Source organism: Natator depressus, chromosome 11 (assembly GCF_965152275.1).
Source record: "Natator depressus isolate rNatDep1 chromosome 11, rNatDep2.hap1, whole genome shotgun sequence".
Classification (NCBI taxonomy): Eukaryota; Metazoa; Chordata; order Testudines; family Cheloniidae; genus Natator; species Natator depressus.
This window is the reverse complement of record NC_134244.1, coordinates 5,032,037-5,057,190: the sequence shown is the minus strand read 5'-3', so window position 1 is coordinate 5,057,190 and position 25,154 is coordinate 5,032,037. Positions and strand designations below refer to the sequence as shown.

Below are 25,154 nucleotides of genomic sequence, written 5' to 3'. Positions count from 1 at the left end.
GAGCATTGTGAGATGAAGTTGCGGGGACTAACAATGAAACAATTTGAATTGAACCGGCTGGGTTCAATTCTCACATCTGTCTGGATCTGGTGCAGTTGTTCAGATCCTGGGAATACTTGTGAAATATCAGAAGCATTTGTGCGAACGTTAACAGTTTGCATTCCAAGCACATTAACCAAAAAATGGAAACACCAGCATTCGCCAGCATAAACAGAGCTTTGGTGTTCATTTCCCATAAGGAAATAAGTCCATCTCTGTTTTTTTCCCCTCAAAAGATCCCCTGCTCTCTAGCTACCTGAAGACTTAGCCCCGAATATACATCTCATCCAGCATAGTAAGGCTAATCCTAACCTTAGATCTGAACTGGTGAATCAAGGGCAGCATTACATTATAGGTTGTTCACAAAAATCCTACTCACAGAAAAGGAGCTAATAAATGCAATATCAAAAGTTTTGGTCTTATATCATTAGTGGGCTGTTTGGTGGGTTTGTGTTTAAAACAAATCTCAGCAGTTTCATGATTACATTTATTTTGTTAGGAATTTTCACAGCGGTAAAAGCAAATCCATCACTGAATCAAATTAACTCTCACTTCAGAAGACTTCTTTGCCAGTATTGCCAAGAATAAAAAATACCCATGTTTTAAAAAAGGGCTCTCTCCATCGCAACCCAGCTTTCAGCTCTCCCTGTAGCAAGTCAAAATACTACCTTTTTATGCAAAACTAAAATGGTAATATGCCAATGTTAAACAGAGGATTATTTATGATGGCAGTGTATGATGTATACAACAGAAAAACTGTAGTAAGAACACCAAAAATACAGGTTAAATGGATTGCTCATTAACTTTTAAATGTTTTTCCCAGTTTTACTCCAGTGACAAAGTCCCTCTTCAGGTTTTTTCTCTTGAAGTTTCACGACATGTTGAGCTAGTTTGTTATAAATTTAAACTAGGTTAAATTAGGAATACAAATTACTCAATTCTCCATATGTAAAAAACATAATAAAATGTGCACAATGAATGATTTTTATTCAAGTTTTATTTAAGTTTTTCCTTCAAGCATTTTAGACTTCCTTATGTTTTTTTTCAACTAGAATATTTATGAGATAAATAAAATTTTAAACATTAGTACAAACTTGATATACAAAAAAAGATCACGTTTGCAGCATTTGCTTAAAAAGTGGTCTTTAAATTCACTTGATAAAAATAAAGGTTTTATTACCTTGGGAACACCACAGAGGCATAACCAGGGTTCAGTCCTTCTATAACATCTTTCACTGTGGTCAGAGATAGTTCCTTCACTTTTTCAGTCTCACCCATTAGCATAGATATATTGCTAACTATTTATGCATCTATATAGCCACACATTAAAGAGTCCTTTAAGGGTCTACAAGATATTTAGGCTCCATATTCCGTTGTATGGAAGGATAAATAGGTCCACAATTTGACAAAATGCATCCATATATAACATCATTTCCTGAAACGTTTGAAAAGTGGATGGACATGTTTATTTGAAGATGCCTTGCTCCGTGAAGTGTGATATTCCATATAAACTGCGTCATCTGCTCCAGACATAGAGCTCATTGTGCCAAAACGACGGGACACCTAGAGTAAGAGAAATCACAACTGTTCAGTTTAACTATATACATAATGTTCTTAACCCACTGATGCCAGAGTAGCTAGATGCAATGCTGAATGATCAAATTTATATATATTATATATATATTTTAAATTAAATATGAAAACGCTGGACACTTAGTGGATGATCAAGAATTCTGTACACCGAAGTGCGTAGGTAAGTATACCCCTACTCCTGCGCCAGGGATGCTCCTCAACCAAAGCACCTCACAGCTAACTGCAGGAGTAATATGCCTCGAGTTAAAGTTGGTATAACAAAAGCAATGGATCTATAGAAAAGATACCTCAAGAGATTGAGAATTCAAAGGGCGTTCCAGCCCAATGCCACCATAGTTAATGGTCAAGCCTGAAGTCTGAGCAACACTCCTATGATGTCCCCTTAACTCATAATATATTAGCAAGCCTTAGGCTTGTCTATGCAGGGACGCTAAGGAAAATTAATCCAAATTAATTTTAGAAGTGGATTAGTAAAACTGTATTAAATGCCTGTGGGAACACCCTCATTCAGACTAAAGTGGCTTTAATTCAGGTTAGCTTAATTAACTTCAGAAATGAATTAAACTAAATCAAATAAAGGCCACTTTAGTCTGAATGAGGGTGTTCATACAGGAATTTAATGTGGTTTAACTAATCCACTACAAATTCACACGTTTGGTTAATTCATATTAATTTTCTTAGATCTCCCTGTGTAGAAAAGCCCTTAGTTTCTCATGTTTATTTTTAGGGAAATCATGTTTTATTTTCTATGAGTAAAAATAAAATAGCATATATAAAGACTCATCTTCTTGAATAGCCTTAACAGTCAGCCCTATTTGAAGTACTATAGGGGGTAAGGTCTTGGAGCATGAAACCTTTCAATCAGTGTGACACTACAAATAAATTAAGTGCACTAGGATATTTTTAGTGTGTATTTCATAAAACTGATCTCAATAAAAGAAATTTGCCATCTGCCACCAATGTCCTAAAACATAAAAGGATACTGTAGAGGTCACACTTGTTCAAGTGTCTCATTTCTCTCTCCCAACTTGATTATCATACACATTGTAAGGAGAGTGATCACTTTAGATAAGTTATTACCAGCAGGAGAGTGGGGTGGAGGGAGGTATTTTTTCATGCTTTGTGTATATAAAAAGATCTTCTACACTTTCCACAGTATGCATCCGATGAAGTGAGCTGTAGCTCACGAAAGCTTATGCTCAAATAAATTGGTTAGTCTCTAAGGTGCCACAAGTACTCCTTTTCTTTTTGCGAATACAGACTAACATGGCTGTTACTCTGAAACCTGTCATCTCTCTCTAGTACCTAAGCTAGCAGTTACTCTTATTGCTAAATAAGGTGTTATAGGAGCTGAAAGTAAAGAATTCTATTTTTCTATTCTTTTTTGCGTATTGGCATGGTTATACAGAAGCAAGACTAAGAAGTAAGGGTCCAGTTCTGTAGCATTTGTAGTCCACAATTACCAGAAGCTAAGCATTCTTCATTTACCTGAGTTGACTTTGAGCCATACTCTCCTGCTACCACCTCTTCCTCAGCATCCAGGTCAGATGCTTGCAGGACCTTCTGAAGAAGCTGCTGCTGCTCTTCTTTGGATGAAAATGAAAGTTGTTCTTCTTCCATTCCTGCAAGCTTTGTGATCACCTAGGAAGCAGAATGTGGTGGAGGATGCATTTTCTCAGTGTTCAGTTTAGTTTTTTTTTAAATTAGCATCTCCCCCATTCCCAAGAAAATCAACTACGCCCCCCAATGGACCTTACTGCATTTATAGCGTATTAGCAGTCCAACAGCTTTGCTTCACAGCTAGCACAAATATACGCAGGCTTGGAAAGATTATATTTTTAAATTAGTAAATGTCGGTAAACCTCGATTCACCACACACACAAACTGACAGAAATATTTCCACCAATGATAATCGAAATTTACAGATGGGCAAGGAAAGAAAAATGACGTTTCAGAACGTAGAATTTGATTTAAGAATTTTACTTTGTATATTTTGACACGTGATGTTGACAGTTTGTGTTTTAACAGTTATAAAGCTTCTAATTTTTGACTCTCAATAACTACTGTCATTAAATTATTCTCTGACCCCTCCCGCCAATTTTATACAAACTGGGAAAATTTAAATTGATAAAATTAGAAAAAAAAAGCTTAAAAATAAACCCATATATCCATCAAAATTATTTTTTTTAAAAATTGAATTCTGCCAAGTCTAAATACACATAATACAAAGTGAATGATACCACACACCTGCCTTGTTACATTCTGTGCTAAAGGAACCTAATGCAAAATGTCATTTAGATAAGAGACTAGAACAAAAGCACATAGCTGAGGATGAAGGCATTTCAGAAGGTTCAGCCAAATGCTTAATGTACCACATTGACAAGGAAATTGAGCAAAGCACATTTAGCTTAGTAATTATATTTGAGTTAATAATAAAGAGGGCAGAAAACGGCTTTTTAGATTAGTTTCTTCTTATGGACTGACCCTCTTTTGTTTATATCCTTTAGCTTTCTTCACTATTCTACATTTTCATGAGGCACAATCCACCAGCTCTCACTATGAGAATTCTGACATGTGCATCCCACCCTGATTTACCTTCACCACCAAGGATACGAGTACAGTTTAGCACATATTTTAGTCTCCTATTTAGTCAGATATCTGGGCAAGTATAGTAAATGTGCTGTCTCCACTCTACTTCAAAGTCCTTCTTTCCTAGAGGACTCCAAAGTCTCCCAGCTTCTGCCTCTTAGTCTTAGTGAAAAAAGAATGTTTACAATATATGACCATTGGCTGTAAATTCAGTTTCTTTCACAATCACTGAAACATCTCTCCCCTCAGTAGGGCTCTCAGACTCAAATAAAATCTCTGTTTAAATCCAGAGTAGAAAGGAATAGACATTCCCCTCTGCCCCCCTCCCCGCCCCATTTTGATTACTGAGCCAAGTTTACTGCTTTTAAAAAAATGCGCTAGTCCTGGGTGCACTTCTGACTTCCCAGCGTTCCCAGCCATGGCAGGTTGCAAGACAGACATTCAAATTGGGTCACACTGACTTATCTGGCTTTTTTCCTCTCCCATCTCAATTTAGATATCCTCTGAACACCCAAGTTCTCTTGAACTTCTACAGTTAAGAGGTTAATGCTTGATACCATTAGGAAGCTAGGACACCAAACTGTGATCATATTTTATAAAGCTTTGCTTTATATAGCTGTTTAGAACATATAATTAATGCCAGTCACCATGGTTTATGGAAAATAGATCTTGTCAAACATTATTATATATACATATTTATGAAATTACAAAGGTATAGTGTTCATGTAATATATCTAGACTTCTATAAAGCATTTTGAATAAGAAACTGGAATGATATATCAACATGGAACACAAATGGATTAAAGACTGGCTAACAGACATGTCTCAAAATGTAAACAGAAATGGGGAATCATTATCAAGGGGATGTACGTTTCTACTGAGGTTCCACAGTTATCGGTTCTTCGCACAGTTGACAAATACTTACACGGGGCACAAAACTTTGATAACGGGCTCTTCAGTCTGGCAGAGAAGGGTGTAACAAGGGCCAATGACTAGAAATCGAAACTAGACAAATTCACACTAGAAATAAGGTGCATATTTTTAACAGTGAGGGTAATTAATCACTGCTCAACTTACCAACAGTTGCAGTGGATTCTCCCTCACTGGAGGTTTTTTAAAATCAAGATTGAACAATAGAGTATCTTTTAGAAAAACATCTAAACAGAAATTAATTCAGGGAAGTCCCTATGGCCTCCGTTAGACAGGGCTAACTAGATCACAATTGTCCCTTCTAGCCTTACAATTTGTGAATCTATGAAAAACAGCATCTGCTAAGATCGTGTCCAGCTTCTAACAGGAAAAAGTGTATTAATCTGTGCCTTGCGATGATTTAAAAACAAAATTATGTGTACAACTAAAGAGAGACTCTTTGCTTTTCAACAGTATACAGTACTTGTTTCAAGCTGGCCTGGTTCAAGATGAGTCAAATTTATAAGTTATCACCGATTCTTAGACCAACAGCAGAAAAACCTGCTAGACCAAAGATTTAATATAGAAGTCTTAGATTTGTAGAGCAATATTTTTCAAAGGGAATATACTTTAATAAGATGTAACATGAGCCAAGTGCAGTTAACTCACTGGGTTCCGAGCAAGGAATCGTGACAAGAGGGCTCTATTTAAGAAGCCAGTGCACCACACAAAATAGCTAAAAGATGAAAAAAGCCACAATTTTTATCCCTACAGACAGATATAACACATGGAACTATTTAATAAATGGTACATAAAACTATCCATAAATAGCAAGTGTTTCCAAAAAACTAATTTTTATTTCTTCCCACATTACCAGCCTTAAGTTTGGCACCAACCATTTGGCACTCACACTTGTCCTAGTTATAATGCCAATTTAAGGCTCCTAAAACTGATTACTTGCAAAAGGAAATCTCTCTGTTTTGGCCTTTTTTAATTAGTTCCATAATCCAAAGCATTCAAATACAAGTAAAGAGATTTCTTTGAGTCTTTTTGGCTATAACCACATAGGCCTGTTCGCTATTAGATCAACACTAATCTGCAACTATTTGGGCACATTTGATATGCTACAAAAAAGGCTTTCATATAAAAAGACTGCGGTGAATTATTTCAGTTGTGAGGCCTGTTCTGAAGCGGTCCTCTTAACTAGCCATAGACTATGAAAAAAATGATTCTTCTGGATGTTTTATCCACGCAGATCCCACTCAAGGTTGTGCATGTACCTCATGTGTGCAAGGTCAGAATCTTTCTATAGTAGTGTCCACTGGGCTACACCTGCACTGTGGATGTCCTAATGACCCCCTTCCCTCACCCGAGGACAAAGGGCAAAGCAGCCACAACCGTCCCACAGCTCCCTCAATTCTTAACATCAATTAAAGACTCTGAAAAAGCAGGGATGGAGGGCGGATCATGGGCAAAACACTGAAGAACCAGAGTTATTGTAAGATAAATAATAATTTTTTCTCAGAGTATTTGAACCCATTCTAGGGCTCTGCTTATCAGTCACCATCTGGAAGAGGGGACTAAGGAGTCCTAGCTGCCACTAAATCAGGATAACATTCCCCTACCACGTTTGGCACCTGATCTTTCCAACAAGTTGAGGGCATAATATTTAACCAAAGTAGAGGGGGTTCTACAAGTGGCTGCCAGGCTTATCTCATATGTAGAGGTTTGTAAAACACGTCTGCACTCTAGTGGAATGAGCTTTGACATCTGGAGAAAGTATACCAGCCAGGTGATAGCAGGCTGAAATACCCTAAATGGATATATCAGTATATGTCTATGTTGCAATTCAGAAGTTTGATTGCAACATGTAAACATACCCAAGGTAGATCAAAGATAACTAGAATTGCAGTATTAAAGATGCAGCACCATGGGTGGTGGCCACTTGAGTATGTACCTTGAGTCCTGGGTGGTCAGAGCTTCACTGTTGTTTCTTGAGCTAGCTATGATCTAACTACATCAAAGATAGCTCAGGTATGTCTCACAACTTTGGGGATAAACGTAAGATGAACTCTCAATGGAATGTTGTTTAAGGAGGGTTGCCCATGGGAGTTTGAAGTTTGTTGACCCTTCTGTCTGATGTCAAAAAGGTGGTGGGGAAAAGCCTCCACGAGGCTTGAAAGGACAATATTAAGATCCCACATTGCAGGGATTCCCTAACTGGTAGGTAAATATAGAGTAACCCCTTTCAAAAATCTACATAGAGTGGAGTAAGAAAAACTGAACATGACTGGAAGAGGGTGTTGTCCTGCCAAAAGTCACTGCACAGTGGACCTTAAAGGATCTGAATGAAAGTTCAAAGTATTTCAAATGTAGAATATAATCAAGGATTTTAGGTATGGGGCCTCCAAAAGGTCACGGTTGTGCTGGGCTGCCCAAACAATTTTTGTGGAATAAGTATTTTTGTCAGAGTTCTCTGCTCTGCAGTAGAATTTCTCATATTTGCAGTGAGAAATTTCTGCTAGTGGCATTCAATCAGCCAACACTCAGGTTGTAAGGTGCTGTGGTTTTTGGTGGGCCTGGGTGTAATATTTGCCCTTGGTTCTGTGTTGTGTCTAGACAGTCTGGAAGGGCTATCAGAGACTCAGTAGACATTCTGAGCTCTGTTAACCAGAACTGTTTGGGCAAATATAGAGCTAACACGATCAATGGGATTGTACCCCAGGTATTTTTCCATATCATCCTGAGTATTAGCAAGATCCGTTGAAATGCCTAAGTGAGATATTGATCCCACAGGACAAAACGATGTCTTGTGAGGATCCCAGGCTTACATCTCCTCTAGAGCAAAAGACTGGATAGTATGTTTTCTTTTTGATGGCAAGCAAACCTATAATGGGATTTCCCCACTGGTGAAATATCTGTCTGAGAAGGGAACTCTTCAGTGACCATTTGTGGTTGGTAATGGATTGTCCTCTTAGGAAGCCTGTGAAATCACTGCTGGCTCCTAGGAGATGAAAAGCTACTGGGGTTATTCCATGGAGTTGACATTATGTCCATAAACTTGATTGCCTTCTGCCACAGGGGTGATGAGCAGGTACCTCCCTTGCTTGCTTACATAATACATTGCAGGTGTGTTGCCTGTGAGAATCTGTACTATGGAATTTTTTAAAACAGGTTGGAATACTATGCAAGCTAGTGAGATGACTCATAATTCTAGAGTTATGTATACACTCATGTCCTTTTGGGACCATACCCCTATTCTAGTCCTATCTAGATTTTTATACCACTTTCATCCCCACAGCATCTGGGGACCTTCCAGTAGCAGATTAAGCAACATGAATACACATCTCTCATGTGTTTGTTCTCTTATCCCATCCCCAGAGTGGGAAGCATGTGCAGTGGAAAGTCCCTGTATCTGGAGGTGGTCCAGGTGTGCACTGTTCTTGACTGATGTCTTATCAGTCTTTGTAGGAGGGTATAGAGAAGGATACTCCCCTTCTGAACTCTCTCGATGTAACTGAACTGGTGGTCAGATAACAGGATGTAAACTAGAACCACAACTTGTGTGTGGTCATCTGATGTCTTCTGGGGTGATAAACTGACTTTAGCCAGCATTGCAACGGACATGGGTGAAATCTGATTAGTGGTGTCAGGTAGCTGCATGCTGACATGTGGCCATTAAATCTGAGGCAAGTTCTGATTGTGGCTGATTAATTCACTTTGATGTTGGTGATAACTGTCTAGAGAGAGTGAAATGTGTCTTTGGGAAAGTATGCTTTGGGTGACTTGGAATCAAGTAGGGCTCCTATGAACTCTGATGGGTTGGGAGTCTTTCCCCATGCTGTCTACATAGGTGAACGACAGTTCTAGGCTGTGGCGACTTCTTGATAAGACCAGCCTTTGACCAGCCAATTGTCTAAATATGGATAGATGTGAAAGGTTTGTCTCAGTTATGCTGCCGCAACAAGTAGACATTTTGTGAAGACTACTGGTGTGTGGAGAGACTGAACAGTAGCATCTTGTATTGGATCACAGTATTGAAGTCACGTCTTGGAGATCAACAGCTACAAACCAATCTTGAGCTAAAGGGAAGGGATGATGGTCGCAATCATTTTCAGCCTGAACCTGAAATGGCATAGATATTCGTTCAGTCTGCTCAGGTCTAAGATAAGACAAAGACGCCCTTCTGTCTTCAGAATAAGGATATTTTGTGATCTGAAGCCTCTTGCCCTAAACTCCAAAGGTAGCTTCTCAAGGATCCCTAGATGAAGAAGGGAAACTACTTAGAATCATAGAATATCAGGGTTGGAAGGGACCTCAGGAGATTATCTAGTCCAACCCCCTGCTCAAAGCAGCACCAATCCCCAATTTTTGCCCCAGATCCCTACATGGCCCCCTCAAGGATTGAACTCAGAACTTTGGGTTTAGCAGGCCAATGCTCAAACCACTGAGCTATCCCTCCCCCTTCTTTTAGTTGGTTTTCATGAGAAGGATCCCTGAAGAGGGATGGGAAGGGATTTGGGGGAGCGGGGAAAGATTTAAATAGGTTCTAGTATTCAGTGGCAACAACTTCCAGCATGCATTTGTCAATTGTTATTCCAGTTGGGCTTGGTAGAAAAAAGAGAAAGATGGCACCTGAAGGTGGAGTTTGGGGATGACTCTCATCCAGTTTCAGTGTGGTTCTCAACTCCTGCGTCAAAGCTCCTATCTGGCAGCAAGTGTAGTCTGAATAGTGATTGCGAAAGATTTACTTCTTTTGAGAGTCTCGGCTTCTTTCTAGGTGGGTACTCAGAAGGCCGTTGTTGAGAGTAGCTGCGTGTCTTCTGTCTAGTTTGCCTTTTGTATCTGAATAGCTTGCAGTTTGGGGCTGAGTGCCCAGTGACCATAGCGTGACTCTGAAATCTTTTACGGCATGTAACGCATCATCATCAGTATGTCATATTAATAAATCTGTACCCAAAACTGAGAAGTCTACTGTATTCTGTGTCTCCTTAGGAATACCAGAGGCATGATGCTCTTTTACATAGTAACTGCAGTGGCCCTATGTCTAGCCATCATGTCTGATGCATCCATGGCTGCCTGTAACTTCTTTGCCATTAGTTATTTTTAATCATAATAGTTTTTAACTCCACTCTATAGAGTTTGGGAAGAAAGAAAGATAGTATGTCCCAGGTTACATAATTCAATTTTGCAAACAAAGCTTTAGTTCACTATCTGTAGCTGAAGTGATGCTGATGAATAAGCCTTCCTCCCAAAAGAGATCTACTTTCTTTAGGTCTTTGTCCGCTGGTGTACTCTTAAATGGTTTCATTTTTTCATGAACTGCAGAGTCCATGAAATAATCCAGTGTTGGGAGGGGGCATAATTGCTTAAAACCCTTTTGCCTATTTGGTACCTTTTTTCCTGCTCTTTTAGCAGTCGGCGGTAATGTTGCTTGCATTCACCATAGAATTTTTGCAGTTCTAAAATGCCCTTGTTAATGGGCAATGCTATTACAGCAGAACCGAAATAATATATTATGTCAAATAAATTTCCTTAGTCAATGAGGTCTCTGTTTCTGGTTCATCAACAATCCAGGCAAACAGCTTCTGGAAGCGCCTAAAGTCATCAGGAGATAGTATAAATGCCAAGACAACTGCCTTGATGGGAGATGAGGAGGAGTCTTGGGGACAGAATGGAGGATGTTGGTCAGGTGGCTCAAGATCTGTCATTTGAATGGTGGGGAGAAGGTTCTCCGCTGGAAGATGAGTAGACTTCTTCCAATGGTGGTGCTAATCTTTGAGGCAATGTTGATACCAACCTGCTATTGTTGGGATAGTTATTGCTAACTATGCCAGCCCTACTGATGCCACTGGTCCAATGATAAGGAATCAGAAATGCTTCATTTACAAGTTTCTGAGAGCTATCTTTGATAGTAAGGACTCCGAGGTATTATTCTAAGTGTGGATGCTGAAAACAAATCCCAAGACGAAAAAAAGATACCAACCACTGAACCATTAATTTGGGCAATATGGTTTCAGGAATAAAGGCTGTTCAAACTGCAATTCAATTATGAAGCCTTTCATGACAGCATCAAGCAGAACTGATGAAGTGGAGGGAAGGAAAAGGTCACAAATGAAAAAAAAAAAGTAGTGTTCTTAAGATATAACCAGAGGAAGTAAAATATACCAAGATATTCACTGGACTCTGATGTACACTATACACAACATCACCTACAGCAATGAGGACTTGGACCAACTGGGAACACAAAGCTAGTTTAATTGAGTCTCTATTCTTCACACTCTCAAATGGGAAGGCTTCCAAAACTTCCAAGTACAGGTTAAGGCCATCCCATTTTTGTGGAATCAGTCAATTTTTCCCATAAGTGTTCTTACTCTGGTCCCACTCCCCAGTTGTTGCCTGCTATAAAGTCAGAATGCTTTGCATGGTCAGATGCTGTAATTAATGCTACCTTACCATGTCCTCTACAGCAGTACAGGCACCACAATATAGTAACGTTACAGCAACAATAGTTGCCTGTAAGCACCAACTGATTAACCAATTGCACCCTTCATTATCTTCAGGAGGTATAGGAGGTACATTAAGACTCCAAGATGCGCGAATTTGACATTATATGCACAAGTCATCAGTGTTCCACATTAAAGGGACAAAATTACCTTGAAGCTGTAACCTTGATCTACCAGAAATCTTTGTCGTTTGGTTGAATATGCCATTTCCTGAGTATCTTGGGATACAAGGGAATAAAAGAAGGCATTGTATTCCTCTGCAACCGTCCCTAGGAGACAAGAGGTATTGGACAATTAGCCTATATGAGTAAATTGAAGGATAAAAAGAAAACATCCAGAAGTGTAAAGTTATTTTTACAGAATTGCTTTTCTGAACATACTTTAAAGATTAACTGCACACATGCATTAAGGTAATCTGATCAATCAGCAAGTGATCACGTATATAGCATGGAAATTCTTGCTGAGAACTACTGTCAGCCTGAAAAGAATATGGGAAGAGGCAATGGGAGATATTGGAGACCTAACTCTTGGAGGAAAATATTGCTTGTTGAGTTGTATATTCCAAACAAGGCAAGAACAAAAATTCACAAGGGTGCTATGCAGGATAATCTTAAAAACACTCAAGTTGTGCTTGAGATACAAGTCAGGAAATAGTACTGCAGCAAGATACCAGAGGAAAAGTTTTATAAATGTAAATGTAGAGATTTGCACTGACATGGCACAAAACCAGATGAGACAATAAGATATTTAGCTAGGAATTAGTAAGGCTATTCAAAATTCAGAATAACCTAGGCTATATACAGTAGTTGTACATGGGTAATAGATTTTATGGCTCAAACAGCACAAAGCAACTATTAGAGAATCCAAGCCCTCTCCCCCCGCACTAGCTAGTACAATAGTGCAAATGTTATATCTATTTCAGACACATTTTCAAATCCATACTGTTCCCATTGTGCAATCTAAGCAACAAGAAACCATATCCTGAGTGTGCACTAAGGGTTGCACTTTCTAATTTCAAACATAAACAGTGCTTCAGGTAACTGCTGTCTCAATACAAGGCACTTTAGGTACATTTTTCAAAAGCACCTAAGCACTGAGGAACGCAAGTTCTGTTTTCAAAAGCAACCTAGGCACTTAGTCAATGGGACTCGGTTTAAAAAATTAGATATGTACATTTAGAGTAATGCTACAATAATAACTAGGATTATCAGTCAGGAGAGCATTGAGGAATGGAAAACTAAAGGAAGGTGAATTAGAGGGAACTTTACCTGTAGATAAAAATGTGTATTACTTGGAGTCCACTTGGAAATTAGATACTGAATCTAATAGAGATTACCCTAATGAAAAGTAGCACAAATACATGTAGTATATTTCTTCTAATTTATAAAAATATATGCACCCATCCTATGCTTTGGGTGCCCAGACCATGAACTGAATGGCACCTGATATAAACGGAATACCCCTAAATATGCAACTTGCCCATTTCTCCTCAGTAGCTGGAGGGGAAGGGAGCTTTACAGCATGCCAGAGAGGTTTAGAAACCACACTCTACAGTCCAGTGTTCGGGAGCAAGATACCAAGTCACTGACCTTCACAGAGAATGCCCTGCCAGCACCTCCAGTTCAAATACCACCAGTGACTTAACTGTGGTGGCTGGGCAAGGGGAGAAAGGGATCTCAAGTAAGGAGGTCTCAAGTTATTTAGGGCCTTACAAGGTACAACCAGCTCCTTGAATTCCACCTGGAAGCTTACTGCAAGCCCTGCAGATCCCAGGGCACTGACCTGACATGTTTCCCATGTGCAATTCCATTCACCAGAAAGGACTTGGCATTTTGCACTAGCTTCAGCCTCTAACTAGTCCCAAGATAAAAAGGAGTACTTGTGGCACCTTAGAGACTAACAAATTTATTTGAGCATAAGCTTTCGGGAGCTACAGCTCACTTCATCGGATGTAGACCCACACCAAGTGCATTACAGCAATCTAGTTTCCAGGTGATAAAGGCATGGATAATTGTGGCGAGGTCTGCACTGAAGATAAGGTCATACTTCTTACATGGTAAGGATGGGAAAAGCAGCACTGTGCACACCACAGTCACTATCCAGGCATCCAAAAGCAGTCCCAGATGTGACAACTATGGTGTTACAAATGGTTGCACTCTCTCAATGAGGGCAGCAAGCAAGTTCTACTAAAATTCTTCTGGCTGCCTCCCCCAGCCAATTAACATTCTCTCTCTCTCTTTCTTTTTTCAGGATTATGTTACAGTTGGCCCCAAGCTCATAAAATCATAGAATATCAGGGTTGGAAGGGACCTCAGGAGGTCATCTAGTCCAACCCCCTGCTCAAAGCAGGGCCAATCCCCAATTTTTTTTTGCTCCAGATCCCTAAATGGCCCCCTCAAGGACTGAACTCAAACCCCTGGGTTTAGCATGCCAATGCTCAAACCACTGAGCTATCCCTCCCCCTCATCTAGGCACAGTGGTACCTTGCAGGAAAGAACCCTTGAAGTAAAGGAAGAGTTGCCTCCAGCTACGTTTTAGGTTCTCCCAGAACAATACCAGAGCCATTTAAGAGCAGCTCAACCACTTCTGCGAGGGTCCACAAGTGAATCAAAGTCTTATGCTCCAAACCATCAAAGGTAGCTTACAGATTTGAGAATAAGCATGTCTCCATCCATTGACAGTAAATAATCAACTAATGCAATCAGTGCAGTTTTGGCACCCGACTTGTAACTCAACTAACTTGAGGCCAAGGAAATCTGATCAATCAAGAAACTGAGCACTGCCCCACTACCACCTTCTTAATGACCTTCCCCAGATGGATGATGGATACCCAGTCACAGTTAGCCAGAATGTCAGCATCAAGAATTGGTTTCTTGAACTCTGGCCTCAATAGCTTAAGACCCACTGGCATCTTTCCCACCACACAGGGAAACAACACACACAAGGAAAAACGGACACAGTACTCTCCAGCTGGCCTTCACTTGAAAGTTGTAGGACAAAAGCATTCCAGCACCTCTGTAACCTGAATGGCACCAGCTGTAATTCAAGCAAAGATGACAGCATTTCCCCCTGCTGGACATAGTTCTGTTTCCGCGTCAGCAGACAGCTCATTCTGAAATCAGAACAAGTTTGTCTGCAAAACAACATGAAATTTTTCACATAAGTCAAGCTCAACCTCAGTGGTTACAGGCTTTACCAAGCTGTTGGTCACTTCTAACAGTTCTGTTGTGATGGAAGGAGAAGAAACCTGTCTTTACTTCCTGCAAAGCCACAACATACAGTCTTAAAGTCTGCACATCATAACTGGTCAGATTCACGAGACTTCCACCATCAATGCTCTAGTTGTCTCTCCTCTTATTTCATTGGTTATGGGTCATCAGAACCACAGTGAGCGGTGAGGACAGAGTTGGTGAAGTGGATATTTAGGGACCACACAACCAACAACGGTATACTGTGATCATCTAGGCCAAGTAGTAGTTAGATTCCTCTTCCTTAATTATGGAAGCCATCATTCCAGAACTGCAGCCAAAACTTAACAAGTTTTTTAGTTTACATTTATTCGAAAAGAAAAACCTTTCTGGACTGAAAGAAATGTTCATTCTGATTTTCAGCAGATTAGGTTTGAGGTGGAGAGTGATTATAAGTATTAAGCACTGAGCTGCTTTGAGATCTGCCACTCAGAAATTTCTCAACTCAAAATCCACAGCTCAGAGAATGGCAGTTTCAAGTACTACGATTATGCAACTACAAAGACAACTTGAAAATATACTCTCATTGTCTTGCAAACATTTATCTAGTTTTTAAATGTGAAAATTATGCTAGTGGAAGGTACCAGTCGGTGGTCCATCTTGTGGCCAAAGAAGGGAGGATATCTGAAGCACCAAGATCTGATTCATGAGTTCGGAGGAGGCCTTGAAAGTTGTGAATGTGCTATGGTATGGGAGCAGTGGCCTTCAGCTTTACTGGGAGCTAATCAGTACCCAGTGCTGCAGTAGATTCAAGTCACCAAAGCATTCTCCCACCAAGTATAAAATGGTGAGAAGTCCAAGATGTGTCAAGAAAGAGTCAATCCTAAAATTGTCTAAGTAGGAGAGAAGAGAAGCAATTGAGACTCCCGCATCCCATCCCACCCAGGACTACATAGGTAGAAAAAAAAAACCCTTACCCAAGCGGGAGGAATGAATAAATGGAGGGTCCTACTCAGGAGATGGTGGGGAGGGAGAACAGTATTCTACATATCATGCCGCCTGGAAGGGAGGCAGAGGAGTGTATCAAGGGGAAAACACAGGATTTGTTTGTTAACCATTTTCTGAAGTTTTGGTGGTTCCATGCCCATCCACACCTGTCCTCTACAGAACAGAAAAAGCACCAAACAGTACTAGTGCAAGCTTTCCCACACCAGCTTGCCAGTGTCTGACCTCTGCTCTGGAGGGACTATCTAGACAAGTGATAAGATAATTCGGTCTCAACGCACAGACAAATACTTGACCTCTGCAGATACTTTCAACAAGATTATCAATTTGTGCTCATTTTGACAGTGGTGTCAGTAATGCTGACACTTGTTCATTAGGAACTGCAATGAGACCCAATCTCCAGAATACTGATTAAATGTGTTTCAAGACTGCACTTTGCTGGGGTTTCCTGAAGAAAATGGACCTTAATAAGTTCTTAAAGGAAAGGAAAGGCAAAACAAAGAAAGAAGAAGAGAGAGCCAAGCAGGAACAAGGGGTGATCAAGTGTTCCAACAGGCAGACAGGAAAGGATAGGAGATAAGACCAAGAAATATGAAAAGGAGAAAGATAAAGGAAGGAAAGAAAAAGTCAGGATAAGAAGTAGAGAACACGAAAGAAGCAGAAAAGAGGTGGTTCCTTAGTGCAGCAGAGTTTAATAACTACTCTTCAAACACTTCAAATCTTACATGTAAATTTGGGTCAACAGTGGCCACTGCCGACTATGGCAATCTGCCTGCTTAGTTATATGGATGGTTTGTGTTACACCAACATTTGAGTGTTCAACCTAAATTATTAAAAATTCCTAATCTTGTACTAGGACTCAAGACACAAAGCCCAAAACCAACCTCATTTACCTTTTTTGGCTCTCAGCACACGTCCCAATCTTTGAGCCTCCTGTCTTCGAGAACCACCATGGGACGAAATCTGAATCAGAACATTGGCTTCTGGTAGATCAAACGATGTGTCACCTACCTACAATACAAAAGCATCCTCTGAGCAATAAGCTATTTTCCCACATTAAGAAATGAAGACCATGAAAAATACAACTTTGGTGATGCAATAAGTAGTATGTCAAAAATAAGCTGGCACATGTAACTTACTGCATTTTTAAAATAAATTTGCACCCTTCAATCTGATGCAGCATCACAGCGAATGTCTTCACTTACCTTGGAAATAAAGATAGTGTTGATTTTTGGATTGTGCTTGAAGTTCTGTAGAATCTGCATTCTCTCTCCTTGTGCAGTAGGACCATATATGTAAGGTCTAAGATAGAACAAACATTGAAAGTAATCAGTTCTCAAGACTTCTCAGAACTATTTATTCTTAGGTGTTAGAATACCATGGAGGGGAAAGCAGTAGAACTATTTAAAATTTCAGATCAGTATATAAATAGGAGTGTTTTGGGTTTTGTTTAAAAACAAAAAAAGTTTTGCTGCTCACCTTTAATCCTTTGGCTCTTTACTGTAACCCTGCCCAAATGTTAACTGAATCACCACCTGCGGCAAACCCAAGCTGCCAGAGGCAGACATCTTTCCACTTTCTGCAGAAATAAATCCTGACAGTGGTAAATGCTTTTCATTTGATGTGCTCTGACTGAACTGCGGATCAGTGGACTGAAAACATTTGCTAATCCTAGATGAAAGGTTGAATGCAGCTGTTAAAATAAAAAGGTGGGTGGCTGGGGTTTTTTTTTTTTTGCTCAAATCCAATGAGCCAGCATATGGACAGCTGTGCCCTTCTCACTTCTTCCCACTAGAGTCCTTAATAATCCAAGTTTCCCTTTTAATTAAATTCTCAGTGTCTCAAGCTGGCTCTTAGGTATTTTATCTGGAAATGACGTCTATATTTTGAAGTCAACACCTTTCTCCTCCTCTCCAGTAACCCCTGGACATGTGGTTTGTGACCAGGATAGAATGTTCACTGGGTTCTATGGAAAAGAGCAGAACAACCTGGGATTTACAATGGTGGAGGAAGCTATGAGACTCTTTAGTGTACCTTGCAAGCCCACACTCAAAAGGTTAAGATACATGCGGCAAGTTCATATTTCTGTCTGCAATCTCAAAATGACTGCAGCACAGTTCAGACTGTACAGGTTACCTCCTTACAGCGTCCGAAGGGAAAGTGATAATACAGGAAGATTTTGTGGGAAATGTTGTATATACCCTGACTTTGTACCTGTAGAGCTGGATTGCCCCTGGATCTCCTTCGTTCCACATAGTCTCCAAACTACCTTACATTAGCAGCAGTTTTCCGTAACACCACATATAACCTGACCCCTTCATCAACTCCCTCCCACTTTAAAGTTTGCTGTGACTCTGCCAGGGCCTGACTGTAAATGCAAGAGAAACCTGCAGTAATGTGTAGCTGCTGCTTTTCCATCTCTTCCCCATTCTTTGGAGAAGCTTGTTAACAAGCACCTTCAAAAACTAAGAGGAGCAAGTTTCATAATTCATGTTAAGAAGTTTTTTCCCTATTTTTTTAAATTAGGCCCAAAAATTTAGCTTAAGTTTACATACTGCACACATCACCATGGCATCTGAGCACAAGAACCCAACTCATAGCATGCCAAGGCCTTCTACATCCCCTGAGTATTGCCTGTTAATGCCTTCTCTTACTGAAAACGTCATTCTAGTTTTTGTGCTGCCAAATCTCCTCTAATCCAATTCTTCTACTTGGTACATTTTGGTAACAGTCTTTTCCTAGCCAAAGCTGAAGTGCTCATAGGAATGAGACACAAAGTGTTTTAAACAATACTGTTGTTGTACAGCTAGTGATATCCTGTAATGCCGCTGTAGTTACCAGTCTGCCAGCGCTTCTATTTTAAGCCTTCATTTATAATTTCATTTTAGGATGTGAAGGTGATATTCGTCCCAGACAAAATTCACACACAAAACATCCGCTGTTGATTGAACTAAGATTTAAAAACTTGTGAGAACTTCACGTCCATCAGGTGCTGCTTCCCAAGGCTGTAAACAGAGAGCTTGTCAAGCATTTGCCTATATTGCTGTAGTTAAACCAAAAAAGTGGGATGACCTAAAACTGTTGGGTGTCTAATCTCCCTTTGACTCCCATCAGTTGGGTTTATCGTGATGAACAAACAAGTTATAACACTTCCCCACCCAGAACAAACAAAAAACATCTAACAACAACTTGAAAACCAATCCTTCCTCCAACCAATGGGAAGATGAGCCTCAAGGATCAATACCTGCATCGTCATAATCCGCCAAACCCAGGAAGGCTGGACGTGGCTTTTATATAGCAATGATTTAGATGTATTGATAAGCATCAGGGCTGTAAGTAAAGAATGGCTTTCATACAAGCTATACTAGCTCTTGCTCTGGATGATGCATAGAATGATGGTCAAGATGCCAGGATCAGCTCAAGAGACTCCTAATCTCAGCATTTAACATGAGCTTTAAGAAACTCCGCCTTTTCTGCCCCATGCCAATCCCCCGTGACTGCCAAGCATTGCAATCCTGCCTTCCCTGTGGTACTGACAGTTGTGTAACCTTGGGCTCCACTCCAGATCCGAAGAGAGCAATTTGGAAGATGGAGATTTCATTTTAAAAAAGCAACTCCCCTCCCCCCCATCCTCCCGCAATTTAATAACTGCCAAAAACCTTCAGTAGTTTTACTTACAATGTTTCTCAAACATCTTCACCAGTCACTAAGCTACAGGACTGCCCCCTCCCGCCCATCTCTTTTTTATTCTTTACTCAAAAGACCCATTATAATTTATTATGTTATATGGAACACCGAACATAGTTATTAACATTCCAGCAGCATCATTCTAGCTAATCTCTGTCCAGACAGGTTTAAGAATAAGGATGAAAGAGACCATGAGTTCTGAATCTGGAAGTCATCCAGCACTGTTAGCCCAGCTTATTGTTCGAAGTCACAGTGAGCTGGTGTAGAATGGCTATTGCACTGCCATTCAAAACTCATCACAAATTTGGGAAAAAGAGATAAGGGAAGTTGTTTTTTGTAAGAAATACTGTTGGAAACTCCTGGACAGCTGAAAAAGTTTACAGGGCTAAATGCTCCTCACCATTTCTGCCAAGAGAGGGGAATAGAAAAGCCATGATTTCGACTCATAATTGAAAGGGTAAGGCTGGCTTCTCCACATGCTCCATGGAGAAAATCCTTCCACGAGTATCAGGCAGGGAAGAACCAATCTCCTTTATTATTCCCTCACTAATCCTGCAAGCACTTTGATGCTAATCCCTTGGCAAGTAAATTTTAATTTTTACCTTTCCTTTTGCAATTGAACCCCGCCCCAAAGAGTAACTCATTCCAAGGCAGCAGAGGGGCTCCTACAGAAGCTGTGCTGCTGTTTATTAATTGTATTAAAGTAGTGTGTGGAAGCACAATGTACTAGGCACTGTATAGACCTGCTGTAAGAGCCATTGCTCCAAAGAGCTTAAAATCTTAGTTTAGGACAGAACTGCCACAGGCATGGAAGGGGGCAGAAAGCAGGGAAGGCCATGGCTTTCTGTGGGCCTTGAAGGATCCAGGGGCTCCCTGGTACAAAATTTCCTTCTCATTTCACATGGGGGCAGGGAGACAAGTCTGTTACATGCACAGATAGTTGACCATCCAAATAGCCCCTTATTTAGTCACTTGCCTACAGTGCTTTTATCCTCAGCTCATTTTATTGTGACTATCAACTCTCTACATAAGTACTGGTTTCAAATTCCTCTGTAGCCACTACAGAAAATGCAGAGAGTTTAAACTTAGAATGTTACACTTGGAAAAATATATTGCAATACACATTGAAATTTACTTGAAATGCTCTTTGATGTTTCTTATCTTTATTAAGTTTAATGTTTATTATAAAAATGTCTGAAGTGACTGAAATTTGTGAAACATATTAATTTTCCAGTAAGAAGGAGAAGGCGACGGTGCCCTCCTCATTCATGAATACTTACTTCCCCAGTCTGATTGCATACTCCTTCAACGCAAACACGTTGTCAGCAAATACAATGATCTTGTCATTCCTTCGCTCATGAAATTTAATCAGGAACTGGCATGCTCTGAATTTATTTGGGTTCATAGTGTAGAGCAATATCCGCTTCTTTGTTTTGATAGCCACATATTCTCTGTAAAACTCTGGAGACATTGGGCACCAAACCTAGAATTTTTGAAAAAAAAAAAATTATACACAGTAATCCATAATGAGTTTCCATTTGTAGTAGAAAACAGATATTCATAGATTTTAAGGCCAGAAAGTACCATTATAATCATCTACTCTGATTTCCGGGCCAGAGAATTTCACCCAATAATTCCTGCAACAAGCTTATAACTTCTGGTTGAACTAAAGGATATATTTTAGACATCCAATCTTGGTATAAAGATGGTCTTCTTTTGGACTTCCCACCACTAGTTGAAATCATCTCTTAAATTACTGTCAGCTGAAAGAGACATTTAGTGTACAAGTGTAGCAACTCATCAATCTGTTTTTAACATGTCCATGCCAAGTTCCATCTAATTTTAATTACTATTTTCCAGAGATTTTTTTCAAAGAGAGTCCATTGCTTCATTGGTGCACATATAGATTCTGCCACTCCTGAAAAGCTTCAACTAGCACCGCTAGCTCAAATTAGTAGGATTCTGGAGGCTTTCCCCATTTATGGGCTTTCCTTACAATACATTTTTTTTAGCATTACATGATTTTATATTTAGTGAGACCCCTTTATTTACTTGTTATTATTGCATATATTTAACTCAATTTGAGGAACTTGCCACAAATGCAGCGGTATTATCTGTACACCATAGTTTAGAATAGAAGTTCTCTCCCCCACCCCCATTCTATATACCATGCTCTTTACCATAGATGCCAAGCACCCAAGAACAGAACACTTGCAAATAAAAACTAAGAACATATAACTACACTATAAATGAAAGCGTAGTTTATAATTATTGTTTAATAAATCAAGTTTAAAAACAAATCTCCCATTAATTTAATGGAACATTTGCATTATGGTATGGAAACAATATAGGAGACTTTACTGAATAATTACTTGCTTTCTTAGTGGTCATTATTATTTTCTTTTAGTCAAATCCTGTCTTCAGTGCACAGATTAAACAAGTGGACTACACAATGGGTTTAGAGGAAGTCTCTTTCCCACCAGGTTAGAGTGTAACAATGGAACTACTCTGGATTAGGTTTCATAGCTCCTGCACATCCCCTACTTGAAAGGGGTAAGAAATTTTACATCAATGAGTATTTTCAACTAGGACCAGCAGATGTGTGAGTTTGCTAGGGGGGAAAAGGTGAAAGACAGAAATAAAGGATACTTCTTGACAACAGAATTTAAACCACAGGATTTAGGAATTACTGCCACAGAGTACACAGGATCTTTCCCATTTAGTGACTTATGCACTCATTCAAGAGTAAAACTGGTAAAAATGCACTTCCATCCCCACTGATCTTTTAATTTTAAAATTTTGCAAGGCATGTACTCCAAGGTATAAACCTGGGACAACATCTGGGGACAAGTTTATTGCAAATCAGAAACCTCTGGAAAAAAAGAGTTAGTTGAAATATTAAAAATAATATGAGATAGGAGCAGCATTTCCCTTTAACATGCTGCAGCTACTACTGATATAATTTTACAGTCTGTAACTCACACACTGAAGCAAGCGATATATGCTGTGAATATGATCTCCTGCATCATTGGGTAGCACTGCCCTCTACTGCCACATGGAAGATCTGGCCTCAGGAGCAACCAGGTTGCTTTCTCAGGCCAGAATAGATAAGGCAAGCTATGAAAGACACTACACGAATGTGAATAAAGTTCATACCGATCACAGACGTTCGTTACTTCCCAGAAACCACCATTACTTTTTTGGCTGGTTGTTGAAATAATGTAGATTTTAAATTAAATGTAAAAAAAAATCTAACACTAACATGAACTTGCACAAAGCTGCAAGTAACTAAGAAAAGTTCACAACAAGGAACATTCTTTGTGCTTTATTTAATGCACAGGAGGTCAGCCTAGATCAGAAGTGGGCAAACTACGGCCTGCAGGACAGTCCTGCCCGGCCCCTGAGCTCCTGGCCCAGAAGGCTCGCCCCGGCCCCTCCCCCGCTGACCCCCCTCTCCCGCAGGCATGCCACCATGCGTGCAGCGCTCTGGGGGGCAGCCAGACATGCTGCTCTGAGCGGCATGGTAAGGGGGCCGGGGCCAGGGCCAGAGGGTTGGATAAGGGGCAGGGAGTCGGGGGGGTTAGATGGGGGCAGGGGCCAGGCTGTTTGCAGAGGCACAGCCTTCCCTACCCAGCCCTCCATACAGTTTCGCACCCCGATGTGGCCCTCGGGCCAAAAAGTTTGCCCACCCCTGGCCTAGATGATCATGATGGTCCCTTCTGACCTTAAAAAGTCTATGAGTCTATGACAGCAGTGGGCAAACTTTTTGGCCCAAGGGCCACATCTGGGTATGGAAATTGTATGGCAGGCCATGAATGCTCACGAAATTGGGGGTTGGGGTGCAGGAGGGGGTGAGGGCTCTGGCTGGGCGTGCGGGCTCTGGCGTGGGGCCAGAAATAAGGAGTTCAGGGTGCAGGAGTGGGCTCCAGGCTGGGGCAGGGAGGCAGGGTTAGGGCTTTGGCTGGAGGTGCAGGCTCTGGGGTGGGGCTAGGATCGAGGGGTTTGGAGGGGGGATCAGGGCAGCGCTTACCTCAAGCAGCTCCCGGAAGCAGCGGCATGTCCCCCCCTCCAGCTCCTATGCAGAGGTGCGGCCAGGCGGCTCTGCACACTGCCCAGTCTGCAGGCACAGCCCCTGCAGCTCCCACTGGCCACAGTTCCCAACCAATGGGAGCTGTGGGGGCGGTGCTTGGGGTGGGGGCAGCATGCGGAGCCCCCTGGCTACCCCTATGCGTAAGAGCCAGAGAGGGACATGCCGCTGCTTCTGGGAGCCGTGTGGAGCGCCCCCCGACCCCGCTCCGTGGCTGGAGTTTGGGAAGCCCCAGATCCTGCTCCCCAGCGAGAGCTCAAGGGCCGGATAAAATCGGCTGTCGGGCTGAATGTGGCCCACGGGCTGTAGTTTGCCCACCCCTAGTCTATGAGCTACCAGCCAGTGTGTGCAACAGGGAAACCGTACTCCTGAAATGGAATTGCCTAAAAAGTGTCTAATAATGGTTTTGTCAGCCTGGATTTTTTGGTTTTGTGTTTTAGCTTGATCAATTTCCAGACATCCCAATTCCCGACAGAGCACCATCCAGAGCACAGTATGGACTCAAAAAAAGTAATTTGTATGAGACTTGAGATTCATAAGGTTCTTTTTAACAAGGCAAAAAATGACTCATTCTTCAGGGAAAGGTGGCTGGAAAATGCTGACAAATGTAAGTAAAACTAAAAACTAAAACAAAACAAGGTTTTGGTAAGCTTGGGTGTTACTTGTAATTAAATGGGTACAAAGATAGGATGAAATTTTCAAATTGTTGTGCCTATAATATTGCAGTTTCAGTGCTACAGTGTATATACATATGCATTTACCATGACAGCAGTCCTCCCAATAGCTCCATTGGAGGGACAAGATTAGTGGAAGCGTCACAGAACCAAGGGCAGGCACACTATTACATCTGAGAGGTTGGAAGTTCAACCTGCTTGGGGATTTATTTTGTTTTAAGGAAAACCAATTTGTCCATAAGGAGACTGAGCTCACTCTCTAAGGCAGTGCAGTGGCAGCTATCAACAGTGCCTCCTGACCAGCACCAAACAGCTGATCAGTGGGTGGCTGGTGGGAGCTGAGCACCCTTCCCCCCACCCCCTGTGGGTACTCCAGCCCCAGAGCACCCACAGAGTCAACACCTATGGGCAGAAGGAGAACCCCATAAGACTTCCATCTCACAGCAATCAATTACACTGAACTCTGTTCCTATCTGGGGAATTGCTTTACTTTATTTCAATTATATCCTCAAAAGCTTGAGGGCTTCAGATGCGAGAGACAGATTTTCCCTTCTCAGGCACCACAGTTCACACTAATCCTTTCCCTCCAATTGAGTGACTAGAGGAGATCAAACACAGGCACATTTCAAAGGTATAACAAGAACCAGTGGCTGGAATTTGCAGCCAAAGAAATCTGAACATGACATAAGGCACACATTCATAGTAGTCAGGATAATTAACCATTGGAAGAGCTTTCCCAAGGGCTGTGGTAGATTCTCCATCACCTGAAGTCTTTCAATCAAGACTGGGTGCCTTTCTGAAATATAGTCTATGACAGGGGTCTATAGTTCCACCACAAGTTACTGGGCTTGATACTAGGTGGCATTCCATGGTTTGT

General features: G+C 40.9%; 1 protein-coding gene across 1 annotated transcript in view; it reads right to left on the bottom strand.

Annotated features, from left to right (window-relative positions):
• Positions 1-1,055: 1,055 nt before the first annotated feature.
• Positions 1,056-25,154, bottom strand: part of ERCC3 (ERCC excision repair 3, TFIIH core complex helicase subunit) — a 43,922-nt gene continuing 19,823 nt past the window's right edge. The window contains exons 10-15 of the mRNA XM_074966769.1: positions 20,797-20,999; positions 17,035-17,131; positions 16,723-16,840; positions 11,787-11,905; positions 3,121-3,273; positions 1,056-1,602 (exon numbers count right to left, since the gene is read on the bottom strand). Coding sequence (XP_074822870.1) covers positions 1,468-1,602; positions 3,121-3,273; positions 11,787-11,905; positions 16,723-16,840; positions 17,035-17,131; positions 20,797-20,999 — 825 coding nt within the window. The 3' untranslated portion in view covers positions 1,056-1,467. The remainder of the gene's footprint in view (positions 1,603-3,120; positions 3,274-11,786; positions 11,906-16,722; positions 16,841-17,034; positions 17,132-20,796; positions 21,000-25,154) is intronic.